At 36.5% G+C, this 16,097-nt stretch overlaps 1 protein-coding gene across 2 annotated transcripts in view; it reads right to left on the reverse strand.

Moving 5' to 3' along the window:
- Positions 1-16,097, reverse strand: part of LOC127472824 (cytochrome c oxidase assembly protein COX16 homolog, mitochondrial) — a 45,519-nt gene that overhangs the window by 8,444 nt on the left and 20,978 nt on the right. For both annotated transcript variants that reach the window (XM_051791606.1, XM_051791607.1), the window contains one exon: positions 6,668-6,730. In XM_051791606.1, coding sequence (XP_051647566.1) covers positions 6,668-6,730 — 63 coding nt within the window. The remainder of the gene's footprint in view (positions 1-6,667; positions 6,731-16,097) is intronic.

Consider the following 16,097-nt stretch of genomic DNA (forward strand, 5'->3'; position numbering starts at 1 on the left):
CTCACATCTCATTTTTCTGTATGATCAGTGAGCTTGTTAGGACAGGCATTGACCCATTCTCTGACAGTAACCTGCTATAGCAGAGTACATTTTTATAATATAGTTTGAACATTAAATAACAATAGGTAACAATAATTTGAGAAGCAAGGAACATGCAAGAATTGTATAATAATCTTTTAAAGCATTTCACATTTAGATTTCATTGTCCATGTGGGCATCATCTGGAAGTACACTGGCAGTCACAAAATTTTCCAGATAGTGTTTGTGAAATTGGCCAAGAAAAAAAAAAAGTTAAAAAGTAAGAAAAACAAACTGGATGATATTCTTGCAAAAAGTCGTTTTGCCTGGTTGCAGAGACAAGACCTTCTTTTAAAACAATATGTTTTGCTGTATCCTGTTCAGAGGCGGCCAATGAAAGGAACGTATACAGCCTCAGCTGTGTAGCTAAATTCCCATACACTATACTAAAGTTACTTCAGATATTTCATACCAAAGATCCAACAGTTCCCCACTGGGGGCCCATTACTGTGACAGAAGTGCTTAACGTTTCCACCCAGTCATCTGCATAAGAAGATGTTCCCAATACTGCCTGGTAGAAGCTAGCAACATCCCTTAGGACAATAAATTAAAGAATTCAGCCATCCTGTGTGGATACAACTCTCTACTCAAACTTTTGGGTTTTTTGTGAATGAGACAACACACAGTGTTGGCCCTAACATGGTAAGAGCTGGTCAGTTCCTCTGGGATTAAAAAAAAATCATATAGAAAACACAAGCAGAAGAGAGAGCAGAAATGGTGATGAGATTATTTATAATACACATTTGTGTGTCCCGATCATGTTTGCTGTCTGACTCCACTGTTAATCACCTCACCTCGTTTTCCATCTATGAAAAGTCAATGTCTTCTTATGGAATAAGAAAAGCACAAATGCAACATATATGAAAGAAACAGCTCACAGTTACAGAAAATCCTGTGCAAAGAGATGACCAGGAAAGAATTTACAGGACTATTAATAGAGATGAATTCTAGAAATAAGACCAGTAAAAAGCAATACCCTATGAACTTTCCTTTGAAGGCTGTCTTTTTTCCTGCAAGAAGGCTTTTCCACCATGAACTCTTCCTGTGCTATGCACATCACCAAATTCTACTTCTTGCGTTTCTCTATGAAAAACTATGAACGTAGTTTATACTTCAAACATACTGAACTATGGCACACAAAACTTTTCAGATGTCAAGAATAAAAGGTCCAGACTACAGCTTGGCTACGGACTGTACATATGCTCAGAATAAAATGCCTAGCACAAACTGTTTTAACTAAAATCCTTTCCCATGGCAGTTTCCATTAATGATAAAATAACACCACTTTGTCCTTCTCTACAAAACATTAAGTGTTAAACACTCACAGTGAAATAAAAACAATCTAGACCATTTTACATGTGAATAAACTGAAATGCAAGAAACTCAGCTTGTCCCAAACACAACCTGGTGGGCATTTGGATTCTACTGTCTAGGCTGGACAATGCAACAAGAAGAGAGCATGGAAGTATCTCTTAGTGTCGTAACAGGAGGGATGTTTACCTAACATCTTAGTCAGCTCTCCAACAGCTCAAGACATTTAGCCACTAGTATCTTCACAGACAGTGAAGTAAATCAATTCAATACACTAATCTGTTAATTCTTAACAACAAAATCAGTAATCCTCAATTACTGATAACGATAACAATAAGATAGTTGCAAATTTCACCTACTGACATTCAGGAATTACTTTCTTTCTAGAGTACTCCTGATGTCCACACACTTGGACGCATCTATTTGATAACAAAAATTACCATGTTATTACACTGTCAGTTTCCTGAAATTTCCTCTGTTCTGCTGGCACCAGAATGCCTGAAGTCAAATGAGCATTAAGTGGCTTGAATCTTTTTAAGTAAGGTCTATTCAAATTCTTCTTTTAAGACAGTAAATAAAGAGGTTATATTCACAAGAAACCTCTCCATATATCTGCTTTTAATTTTTGAACTGTCCTCAACATATATTTTAACGCTGCAATTACAATACTTTTGCTGTAATTCTCAGGACAAATCATTACAAAACTTCTGTCCAGATCTGATGTTGAACTTTTGTGATTATCGAATTATAAGGAACAAAACCTGATCAACGTTTATGCACTTAGTCAAGAAAGCAGCATTCTTTGGTATGACCATTCACAATGAATTATGTCATACTGAGTCCAATAGCTTACAACTAGTTGAAGGAAAACTTTAAAAAGTTTTACAGTTTTGATATTCTGAAAGACAGAGGACCCATTTTCCTAGCTGTTGTGTTCAAATAATGTTCCCATCTATCAATAATGGACCTTACTTCTAATTTTAGTATCATTTCTGCAATAAAAAAATCTTCAATAGCTATCACTTTCTCCTTATGAACGTATTTATAAGTAAGTAACATTCTTTTTGGTATTTTTAAAAGTACTTAAATCTTTAAGTTTCTTTTAAGGCCTTTTCTCTAGCCCTAAGTTAATACAGTCAGCCTGTTCTGCAACCTAATCCATTCGTAAACCCTTGTTCAAGATATGGACACCAAAAGTTGAACCAGTGTTTCAGCTTCATCAGTGCCACACTCAGAAGTAAAATCACCTGTTCCTACATCTACCATTCCTCTTTATATTCATACACTGAATACCACAGTAGAAGATCAAGTTGAATTATTCAGTCACTGACTCCTAAGTCTTTTCCAGAGTTGCTGCTTTCCATAACACAGTCCAATCTGGCCTGAAAAATAAATAGCTTTGGCAACTTTAAAAGGTACTTTGCACATTTAATGGGCCCAGCTTACCAAGTAACATGAACAGTTCTCTGTCCCTGCCTTGTCATACATATACTATTGCAATACTTTCGTGTCACTTGCACGTTAGTAAGGACTTTACAACTTCTGTAATATCTTTATACTGAAAAAAGTACTCAATATTGCCTAGATACACCTCAAATCTCACAGAACACTTCATAGTATCACCTTCCTACCCAATAATGATTCCCAGAGAACCATCAATCCCAGACTGAAATTTTCAGCAGCCACTGAAGTCTTCCAAGCATATTCTTGGAACTCACCTATAAACCATGAGAGTCTAGTAGATATTAAATAACATCTTGTTTAGTTATTAAAGAGTTTGGAAGTTCATCTGATTCAAATACAAAGGACTTTTTTCTATTAAAAAAATACAGATGTATTTCTTCAATGTTGTTACTTTGCCAACAGTTACTCATGATTTCACATCCTCATTATTTTATTCTTTATGGTTTGCTGCAACACCATTCTCTTACCCATACCCTTGTCAGCTTACTTATCAGACAGCTCTGATGCCCTTAGCATCTTGTGTCAACCTTCTCTGCTTTATAACTTCTCATTTACTGTTTCCATAGCAATCCCTCACATTTTTATTTATTGTGATATTTTTTCCTCTACTTTCACTTGCTATTGGTTCCCACTGGATATCATGTATTTGATACAAACTTAAAGGATTTTCCCATTGTAAAAGTTTAATAAATTCATAAGGATGTTTTTATTTGCTAGAAAACCCTTTAACAACAATTCTATATTTTGGGGTCAGATGTAACTGAGGCCATATTTTCTAGTGTTTACTAAACCATTAATTTCACAGAAGTACAGCAACCAAGTGCTAGGATAAGGAATGTTATTTTGAGACTGCATTAAACCAATGAAGAGGAATGTACTGTGATTGTTGAACAACTACAAGAATGTTTTCAACTCAATCAGTTTATTTGTCTCCCTTTTTTAAACTGTATTTTTTGTGCTTTCAAATAAAATACTCTATCCTTTTGTCACAGGTCAAACACTTGACATTTTTTCAGTGTGTTCTACAAGGCCCCAGCTCAGCAGCAGAACTGCAATCACATTAGTACCAGTGTCACTAGTGGACAGAACCATGATTTATTAGGCAAAGGGGAAGAGCAAGGACTAATTGGTCACACGAGGACACAGAAGTGTGTGAGAGGAATGCATAAACAATGGAGAATGCATGCAAAGGTAGTTTGCTCCTCTGGCATAGCCCAAGGCACAAGATAAATGGCATTATTAACAGATCTGAGATATAAGAAATGCAGCATGAATTACACATGTAAATTCTTCCTTCCTCAAAATAGTATCCTGACCAGAAACACTCCTGCATGAAATAAAGTAAATTTTGTATAGCTTGAGAAGAGATAATTTAGTAAACTAGAAGGTAAGAAAATGTCTTTATTTTGATTTCTTCACAGTAAATTGATTAAGTCTGTCATTACAACTTTTTACATCACCACCCCCCCACTGGAGACAAAAAGCATACTTCAACATGTCTAAAATACCAGAAATGTCTTTATCTTTTGCAATACATCCATAAGGGCATATGTATGCTTATAAAAGAAATTATGACATCCTAGAGGAATTCAGTATGTATTCAATATGTACATTTCTGTCATCATCATCATCATCATCATCATGGCTGGGCTTCGTGAACGAAGATTTGGGAAGGACTCTACCCATATTTGCTACAAGCACGCTGGTGGGACTTGTACATTTCTGTAAGGTATTTTTAAAAATCTTAGGGAGAGCCAAAGGACATTTGCATGTATCAGGCAATCATGATTCAAAAGTGTGGTATCCTCAGTAACAGCTGCATACATAATGCTAATAATATTTTAAAATAAAGCTTTACATATCAAAACAGGAACTTTTTTTTAACTGCCCTTGATCTCTTATCACACCATATTTAGTAACAGCCACCCATGTAATCCTTCAGTGTGAGCTAGATATTGAATTAGAAGATGTTCTTAAGTGTATTTTGGACAAGTCAGAAAAATACAGAAAGGAAAAAAGTCCACCCAAAAATCCCCTAGTCTGGAACAGACAGGGTCCACAAGAAACTACTCTCCTAAATGTCAGCTGTAACTCAGTGATTGGTTAGATTCTGTCCACCAGAACACAGAGGTAACATTGACTTAAAATGTCACACAGGGTGGAGCGGTGAAGCATGTGCGGGACTGCTGGTAGCTTCACAAGTCTCACTGAAGATAGAAATTAATATGCCTAGTGCTTGCAAGTTGGTTCCTATAGTATATATTGATATTGGAGTTCAAAACAATAATCCAAATCTATTTTCATTATGGGGAAATGCAAATCCATTTGATTTGTTGAACTCGTCTGCCCTCTATAACACCCAAGCACTACTCTGGAAGAATCTTGGTCTGGGAACTCTCTGCAGTTTAGATTAAGAAAAAAACAAGATTGCTTCTCTCATTTCTGTGCATCAGAAAGGAGTCTCATTATCCAAGTAGGCTTATAATATATTGTTATGTCAGATGTATTTTATTACCATTGATTTATCCATAAAGCTAATGCAATTATGGTTATTTAAATATTATCCTTCAACTATTTACTTATCTTCTGAAGAGAAAGTAAGGCATATTTGAATACAGATCAGTTGATTTTGAGGTTAGGTATTGAGTTTGAGATCTGGTTCTTTTTACTGCTTGTGGTTCTTTTTACTTTTTGTTCCACATAAATAAATCAGAGCAGCCTTACAGTATATTGAATGGAAAGTGAGGGACACAATAATCCCAGAGGCAATCAGAACCTAATGGATCTGTAAGTTTTGAGTCTCCATTCGAACTTTCCATCTTTTTATTCCCTACACCACAAACCGTAGTTCTTCATAGCAGGGGGACAGCCCAAAAGTGTTTGCAATAATGGTAAAAACTAGCAGGTATACAGATATTTTGTGAAATTAGGCATGCAAAAATACAGAAATCACAGAAGAGTAATATGATAGTAACGATTTATTATCAAGACCACATTCTGTCCTCTGGAGACCTAAATACGAGAACAATGGGTGCTATCAAGATCTTCAAAGGCTTGTCACAGGAATGTGGTAAGGGAAGAAAACAAAAACCTGTGTTCAGCAAAAGGACCATAGAGATAGATAAAGTGTTAGCAGGACATTTGATTCAATTAATTTTAGAACATTAAAAATTATCTTAAATAGCTTTATCCTTTGTTTCTGGTTCAAGGGAGGTTTTTTTCCAGTTTTTCTAACATGGCTTTTTGTAGACCTGAAGATTTATGAAACTCTGGATATTAAACTGGTCAGAACAGACATCTTGGAGGTCAGTAATGTTCAAAGAAAATGCAGTGTTAAGGAAACTTGAGTGAAATATTTCTCTATAAAATTTTCTGAAACCATGTAAAAAGAATGACAGTTGTTTGAAAGATGCACATAAATTTCAGAAGCAAGAAATAACAGAAAGCATATCATGCACATTGCTCTGTAATTTGGTCTAAAGATCATCAAAACTCATGCGGCAGAAGTGTTGACATATGTGCACACACATTCTAAGGCCAACATCAGCTCTACATTTATAAACTAGGTTAACCACAGAAAGAGTGGAATTTATTTGTACCACTGCACTGGACATCAAAGTGAAGCTGTGTTCAGAAAGAAGCATTATGTGTTCAAAAACCTTTCTTTACATAAAAACCTTGTTTTTATTGGACATCAGTGAGTTAAAGGCAGATGGCTGATCTAATTTTAGTTAGGGACAGATACAACCCACCAGCGGCCAGGGTATTCAAGGGTACCCAAGGTTATGAGCCCCAAGCAACAAATTTATTTTACCTCATATTCAGATTCCAGTGTCACAGTGTTCTGTTTCAATTTTTCTTTCAAAGCTGGATCAACCTGAAAGACAAACAAAAATACAGCAAAAATGCTTGCTGTTAAAATTATTTTTTTAAAAGAAATCTTAAAATATACTAAATATTGGTACATGTAAACCCTCCTCTCCTCTAAATCAGTTTATGTGCCATTTGTTCAGATACCAGAATGATAAACACAGCACAAGAACTGGGCTAAAAAGAGAGAGGTCAACAGCCAAACTTTTAAACTCAAAAAAGTTTTAACTGTTTTAACTCAAAATTTTTAACTGTAGTCCTGCACTTGCATTACCTTAGATACTTCAATCTGTATCTGTTTAGCTTGAAACTGTCAAACTAAACAAAGCTTAAATAAATGAAACAAGTGCAAGAAAGAGAAAATTGTGATCACATTACATATTTTACTCCTGAACGCTGAGTTCAGTGAATACAATATTTTCTGGTTTTCAAAGCCAAAGCATGAGTTGAATTTCCAATTTTCTGGTGAACACACAGCTCTTTCCTCGTTTTGATTCTTTCCTGACAGTGCTGGTGATTCCTGCCACCTTTCAGAGAAGTTTATTCAAAGAACAAATCCAGGAACAGACATGTCAATGAAGCACAGCAGATGCATTTCACGTTTTAACTTCTTCTGAGCCTGGAAGAAGTGATGTTCATCCCTCCCTCTGGTAAGTAACAGCTGTCTCCCACAGGCCCAAGAGTAGAAGCAAAGGAGAAAAAGATAATTAGCATTCTTCACACTTAGAGAAAGTGTTTTATGTTCTTCTCAAACAGACATCAGCCACATACACAGTAATCAGACATAGTCTTTAGGCAAATTAATTAAAATACTGAATAAATCCACCATGAGAGAACAATCTCATTTTTAGATCTTAAAAACCAAAACAGATGTGTAAGGAAACTGGTAATGTGTGTAGTTGTACATCCCTGGTACAGTAGTCCAACTATGACTAATGCAATGAAGAAAAGTTGTTATTCTTAATTTGCTCTTTCTTGACCTGGGCTCAGTTGACAAGGACTCGGTTACCCTTATCACAACCAACATCTATAAGCAGCCTAGAAAACAGAAAGGAGGGAATTCATGTAACAGAATCTGCCTGGTCAGAATTTGCCTGGTCCATAAGAAGATCCACATTCAGACTGACCCCTAAAACAAGCTCCTAATCATCAGAGGTACTTAAAATACACACCTACTATCTGTATTGATGGGAATTGCTCTGAAGAATTTCCCTAGGCCATAATGTTCCCCTTGATTACAGACACTGCCTGCTAGTTAGCATGCAGCCTGTGAGACCTCAGTTCCTAAGGATGGATGCTCAGACAGGCAAGTCTAACAGCATCTGTGCATGGCCAGAGGTTTGATTTCTCCATCTCATCAGCGATCTGGCCATAGAAATATACACATTTGCAACCTCCAGACTCATTACACTTGGGAACTAAGCCAAAATATCTAAAATGGTTAATGTTTGTACCGGATACAGCTCCCACCTTCTTCATAATTAAAAAAGATCTGTAAAACAAGATAGTGTCTCTGCACTGGCCCTCTATATCAAATAAAAAAATGAAATGCTACATCTCTGCCTTGGCATTCAAGGTCTCTGTAGAATTGCCCCTCATTAAAGATGGATTGCTTCTCTCCCGTGACCATGACCTCCAACAACAGCCATGCTTCATTAGAACAACGAACCCATCCATCACATGTGCAGAAATGCAAAGTCCGGGCAGCCAGACAGGCTTTGAAGCTTGCTTTCATAGAGAGAAGAGTGATCATGGACCTCACTGTATTCAGAACTAAATGCAAACACTATTTGTTATGCTTTGTGTTCTCGCAGTGCACGTATGGACAAGGGGAAGTAAATGCTCCAGCAAGTAAAGATGCAATAGTTTGATTTCATCCTACATTTTCCCTTCATTTAATAATGAGGCACGCAAAATAACATGGTTGGAGCAGCACATTTACCTAATTAACCACAGCCAGAATTCAACTTACAAAGACAGTTCAATATCCCCATTATCAAGTTCTATTTTAGCAATTTTTACTGTGCTTGTTTAATGTGTGGTGTTTGCATGGCCACATTTGTGTGAGGTAAAGGCAAACAAGCAGTGAAGTTACTGCTGCTTCCTCTCCCTTCCAGCTCCTTGTATCTTCAGACCTTTTCATGTCTTTGTTCTCCTCGGCCTGCAGAAAAGGAGAAGACTAGCAAAACTGAAACACAGCATTCCAATTTGATTCTGTAGCTTTAGTATTAACGAAAATGCAGAAATGAAGGAAGTTAGCTGAAATTTCTTTAGAAAAATGCCCTGTAAATGTGAAAGGAACAGAAACTGCTGCTTCTTTAGAAGCCAGAATTTTATTCGGCAAATTAACTTACCAAATAAGACTAGTTAAACCCTGACTTGAGGGTAAACTACATACACATCTTAAGTCCACTTTTGCTCCAAGTCCCACAAAAAAAAAAATAAAAAAAGGGAGCAAGTACGTATTTTCTCTTATCATTACCTTTTCTGTTTCCTGTATACTACTTACCACACATAATAATTTAAACATACTTGACTCCACAGAACTGTTGATCCACTTGCACATTCTAATACCCTGATTGCAAATCCCTGCTTTTCAGCCACCAAATGGAGACAGATGGGTTACAAGTTGTTTTAGGAATCAGTATCGCAGTTGAGAAAAACTGTATTATAAAGTTCTGTTTCCACTGTGTGTGTAAGATGCTGCACTATCTTTGAAACATCACAAGAACAAAAAAAAGGAAAACAGAACGATGCTATTTTCATTCTGAAAATGCAGATAAACATCAATATGAGTCACAATCACAGATGATAACAAGGGAACACTTAAAGTGGGGGCAGAGCCAGGAAAGTGCCCATGCCAAAGCAGCAGCTCTTTTGTATTACACATCTGCTGCAAGATCCAAATACAAACACATACATTTTGCTTCCATGATGACTGCTATGCCAACACACATACTGCCAAATGAGCTAGAAGTATTCACCTATGTACTGGCAAATGAATCATCAGCTAAATTATGGATACAAATCTGTACTAGTAAATATGATGAGGGCAGCAGACAAAGCCCAAATGCCATAATAGCCTGACAGTGTCCTCTGCACCATTATTTAAGAGACAGGAGGGAACAGAAAACAATATCCCTTTACACTAGAGAACTCCACCTTGTTCGGCAAAATCTCAGATGCTCCCTAAAGATGCATTTAAATTCAAACTTTGTCTCTAAATATGGAATTCAAAGATGTGTGCATCTATAATTACAGCATAACTTCACATTAAATTCTTACTGAAAGACTACTGAAATACTTGAAGCAAGTATTTTGTGAGATGCTGTCTGCAAGGCTTTGAAACCAATACTGTAAATACAATTTTTCAAGGCTTTACTTCTTTTTTTTCTGAGGTGAAGGTTTGGGTTTTTTCCCTTTGTAGCAATTGCAGCAAAAATGAATGAAACACTAAGAGTAACTTGCATTATACAGGTTTATTTCATATTCCATCAACTGAAAGGGCAAGGGCAAGTGTAATACAGAAAAATCCCAAAAAGGGTTTAAGAACACAGTTTTCAAATTAGAATTTTGGCCCATTTCACACTCCTACTGTTCCTTCAAACCTACCCTTACTTAACTTCAAAAGGTTCCCAAAGAAACAGACTTAAAAAAAAAATTCTTAGATGGTTAAAAGTAATAGATGTTAAGCACAGATATATTCTTAGAAACCTTTGTAGGCAGCTACTTGAGGCTGTAACTACCTAAAAACCTTCTAAAATGTGGCTGCCACTTCTCATTTTAAGGCTGACATTTCAGTTTTTCAATTAGAACCTAGACAGAATTTCTAGGTGGAAGAAACAGTGCACCTTGGGGTGCAGACAAGGGGCATCATTACATAGCAAAGCAGGAATACCTGGTGCTTGCAGCCCCTACCAAATCAGGTACTCCTGCAGCGCACTGTGAGAAACTGTACACTCATTTCAAAAAAGGGAATTTTTTTGTCTGTGACACAAGTATTTCTGGTTATAAATCTAAATGTCCTGCTACTAAGAAAAATTTTCCAGCTAACAATGTTGTATTGATCCTCAGTGACCACAGTTCATTTTGGCTCAGAAGTAAATAATATAGTCAGATGGTGACTGTGAAATTTGTAAATGTCACTAACTTTACCTCCATGGTAAGGAAAGGATAGCTCTTCTGCAAGGGAGCACAAAGAACACCATCATCATCCCTTTTGAAGCTCAGAGAGACAGAATACCTCTCCTTATGGGGATGGACTGAGAGCACTGGGGTTGTTCAGCCTGGAGAAGAGAAGGCTCTGGGGAAACCTTATTCTGGCCTTTCAGTGCTTAAAGGGGTCTTATAAGAAAGATAGGGACAAACCCTTTAGCAATGCCTGTAGCAATAGGACAAGGGCTAATGGTTTTAAACTAAAAGAGGGTAGATTTAGACAAAGTATAAGAAAGAAGTTTTTTACAATGAGGAAGGTGAGACACTGGCACAGGTTGCCCAGGGAGGTGGTGGATGTCTCATCCCTGGAGACATTCAAAGTCAGGTTGGACAGAGCGCTGAGCAACCTGATCTAGTTGAAGATGTCCCTGCTCATTGCAAGGGGTTGGTCTAGATGACTTTTAAAAGTCCCTTCCACCTCAAACTATTCTATGATTCTATGAAACATGGGAATACAAAGCAGATTAGCAGTGTCACTCCTGTTCAGCATTCAGAGAGGAGGAGCAAGTTGATTCACATTCTGATTTTCAGGGTAACATACCAGCTGTCCGCAGTACACGTATGCCTCGATTCATGACTCAAACAGCCCACTTTCACAAGTAGTCTTTCTATGCTGTAGCCATTATTATTTATTTGTCCATGTACTATTTGTAGCCTTGGGCTTTAGAGCAAACCAAGTCTTGAAAATATTACATCTTGTAAAATTATGGCTTCAGTTACTACACAAGGAAACAGTCAGGAGACAACCACATCATGAGAAGAGGACTGTGCTTTTAACAGTCTCCTCTCACATAAGTCTGTGCAGCACAGTGTATACTTGTGTCCAGAGACTGGCATGTACTGACCAAATATTTGTATGCCAAAGTCTTACAGAACTTTCCCTCTAGCAAGCATTTCCAGAAAGTGGTAGAAGATGTTTCTACTCTAAAATCAGTTCGTTATTTTTACTAAAACATGAGTTTCTGTTCCTACCCTATCCTCCACAAAATAACATCCCACTGAGAATGATTTCAGCTTTTACTTTGGAAATGGGAGAAGATGATGGCCCGAATTTAATGAATGTGAATTAAGCTTTTTTATTTTTTCATCTGCTCCCACCAGCATAAATACACAGGACACAATTTTCCTGCAGTATTCACAATACAGAGTCCACAAAATGACTGTTTATATGAAATTCTTCAATTTGTTCTCCCCACCCATTTTTTAAACTTAGAGTAAACCAGAATCACCAGTTCTAGCTCTCCCACTAGAGTATCTTATTTAAAAACATTTATCATATGCCTAACTCCTCAAAATGGAAAATCAGCAATCTTGCTGATCAGTCAACTTTAATCTTCCTCGAGAAGGCTCCCATAAATTGCTACAAAAGTCTGTGTCATAAATATTCTAAGTTCTGGTTTATGAGCAGAGTGAGAAGCTGTAGACAGGAGAGGATAAATCCCAGGACTCCGGAAATGCAGTGTTAAGCTACAGCCAAGCTGAGTGCCATTCTACTCCAGTGTAAACTACAGCCAAGCTGAGTGCCATTCTACTCAAGAAATTAAAGGAACAAAGCTTGTAAAGGTTGTAATGTACAATGACGACTGTACTTATGCCAAACTCTCTGGCATACAGTCTTAGGTAACAGAGAAGGGCAAGGCAAAACATACCATTTTTGTGCAACTTCAGTCACAACAATCCTTTAACTACATTACTTAAAATATTTAATACACAAACAACACTTACATAAGGCTACTTTCTTCCCTGTGAGGGTGGTGAGGCACTGAAATAGGCTTCCCAGAGAAGCTGTGGATGCCCCATTCCCATATGTGTTCAAAGCCAGGTTGCATAGGACTTTTAACAACCTGGTCTAATGGAAACTGTTCCTGCCCATGGTCAGGGGTTGGAACAGAACGATCTTTAACATCCCTTCCAACAATTCTATGACTCTGTTGATTCTGTACTGCACAGGACAGGATCCAAGGATATCGCCTGGATAGGAATGCTTATGAAGAGTGGGGAGACAGCTGAGACTAGATATAAACCCTAGCTTTGTGTCCTTTGACTTTTCCTATGATCTGCATAGAACACAGACAGTTAAAAAAAATCTCATCCAGCCTCTGACAGAAATCGATGCAGACATTTCCAAAGGAGCAATATGAAATGTTGTTACAGCAGCAGTTTCCAGAGTTACAGTACACAGTGCACCAGTGATCTCTCAAAATCCAAATCTTCTACTTGCTTCCAGATTGATCAAAAAAAGACCTACAATCCCAAACTCTGGACCAATCTCTTTTCATGTTATAATACCATGGGAAATGCAATTAAGTTAAAGGCTAATATGAAGACCTATCCATCCCATACTTTAGCAAGCATTTAAGCATATCTAGATTTCTCATATATAAGGTCATGAAAACTGACAAAGATTCTAGATTTTTCAGTTTTAAGAAGAAAGTACTCAATCAATTTTTGTATGCTTTCACATCCAGCTTGATTTTCACGTACATATTCATTTATTTGATTTATAAAACATAAATTAGTTCCGTAAACCTTGGTTCTCAGTATGCTAGCATGGATTTAATTTCACAGTAAAATTCAGCACAAAAAAATGTTCTTTTTTGTACTAAAAAAAAAAAGGGTGTGAATTTGTGATGCCAGTATTTAGGGAGAAAAAATACCAAAAAACTTTTGTCCTCTAAAAAGAAGATACTTAATACATTGAAATAATCCAAAATTCAACTTCTGAATGCAAATCGAGCAGAGTTGCATCTTTTTAATCATATTTTTCAAAGATTGCTTTTTAATGACTATGTACCCACTATGCAAGTTAAACCTGGAAAATTAGTGCAAGCATAGCTTGAGTTTTTCCTTATGGCTCCCTTAGTCATATCCTAGCCTTGCACAGAATCAACCTCTTTGTATGAACCCTGAAAAACAGAAAGGTCACTTAAATGTCTGTTCAAAGCAAGTAACTTCAAGAGAGAAATCGTGAATTGGCAGTTGAAGCCAGCATGCAAGCAGTCTGTGTTCCTCTCATCCTAATCTTTTCAGTGCTGTACTAGCAGACAGAATAGCATTGGAGAGGGTGTCCTCTTTTGTTCTGTACTTCAGCAGAAATACCTATGTTCAGATGCTCACTGACTGTTTCATTAGGCTCATCTGTAAACTATTCCTGGCCACAACCCCACTTTAACAATATAGTGAAACCAAAGGCACATAGAGTACCTAAACCAGTTCAGAAACAAAAGGAATTCATTTAAAGGGAAAAGTCTAACTATCTCATAGGAGACTAAACCTTCAATACAAGCACTGACGATCCAATAAAATAACACCAAAAAATGCTCAAAAAACCCCTAAAACAATCAACTTTCTCATGTAGGCACAGAATAGTCTGATTGTTTAAATGTAATATAAACACATAATACAGTTACAAGAATGCACAAGCACACTTACAGATTAGGAATACTTTTCTTAATTGAAGTTAAATATGTACAAATAGATATGCTTTTTTTCCTTCTCTAAGTATGTAAGTTAATGCCTAAGCCCTGTCTTGAGCCATGTGAAAATATATTTGCTACCCTCATACAAACAACCTCAGTTTCCACAACCCAAAAGCAAGAAAATAAACATTAATATTTTTCTCACTGAAAAAAATTAAGAATATAAAACAATACCAAAAAGTCTGCTGGTTTTAACCCTAAAAATAATTTAAATTATGTTTTAAAATTTTATTTTGATTTACAGCACGTACCTCAGAAATTTATTGAATACTGAAACAGATTTTGACTTTTTAATGTCTTATTGCACAGAAAAAATTTTTAGAATTCAGTGTGAATTTATGAAAATTGTTTTCGGTGCTCTGAAACTGCATTTCTACAAATAAATTACTACCAAGTTCTAGTAAGTGTCACCCTAAATCTGCATTTGTTAAATGAATTAACACTTCTCATTCTATATTGCATAATGCATTTAAGTAAAAATACTTTCCACACTGACATCTAGTGAAGTTTTATAGTAAGAAGAAAAAGGTTATTCTAATACTTTGCACTTACAGAAAGCTTTTAATATTCCAAATTACTTGTATTTTAAATTACTAGGATTTGCAACACACTTGTACATCATGCACTACTTTCTTCTGAAAGATATTTTGCCACTGATCTGGGGACTGGGACCCCAGGACTTCTGCTTGTGCTTCAATCTGCTGACACCATGGCTACTGGCTTCAAAAGATGAATCTGGAAAGCTAAATGTTTTCTGGTGTTTGAGGGAGGTGTTGGGAAAAACAGCTGGATATTAAATTATGTTTTGGCTAAAAGCTGCTTGAAGCTAAGTTATACACACTTGTAATCACTTCAATTGCAAGGCAAAAATACCAGTAATTAATTGTGGCAATGTGACAGGATTTAAATAAACCAAACAGAAATCTTGGTAGTATATAAAATGTAAATATCTGAAAGTTGTCAACATTTTATGTACTGAAATTAGTTCCATCAGAATGAGATTCTCCAGTTAATAACCTTCTCTTCATCTGAATCTAGTCTTGACAACAGAAACACCATCAAGAATTAAAAAATGGGAAAATGGCTTCTGTTTAAACCAAGGAACTCTTAACTGTATTTTGTATTTCATCACAAAAAAGCTCAGTAACCTGAGGTAAAGCTGCCAGATGTTCAGGTTTCTCCCTATTTCCTCCCTGCATTCCTACTATGCCCCTCAAAATTCTGTCCTGGAAAAACAAAAACAAACAAAAAAAGGACAAATTTGGCCATTTGCCTGCAATTTACAGATGCTGGGCAACATAGTCAGGTGGTAGCTCTAATGTGGCTGCTTGATGCTTGGAAAATCTGGACAATGTATATCCACCATTTAGGATTCACAGTCATGGGCCATCTCAGAGCGAGATGGACCAAGTTTTGCCTGTTTGTTTTAAAGAACAAGTCCCTCATTTCAGAGAAAAAATAATGTCCTGAAAAAAAGGGGGCCCAGCTTCAATATGTTTAATATTGAATATTTATTTGATAAAAATACAGAAATTCCAAATGGCACAGAAATTAAAAACCAGGTTTCCTCTACTTCATATATGTAATGTAACCACTAAGTCACAATCACTCCCTCATTCTTCTGATTTCTTAACTATTCCTTACAGAGATGAGTTTTAAAAAGGAAAGCTGATAATGCCC

Source organism: Manacus candei, unplaced genomic scaffold (genome assembly GCF_025592945.1).
Source record: "Manacus candei isolate 608988 ecotype Guabito, Panama unplaced genomic scaffold, ASM2559294v1 h1tg000033l, whole genome shotgun sequence".
NCBI lineage: Eukaryota > Metazoa > Chordata > Aves > Passeriformes > Pipridae > Manacus > Manacus candei.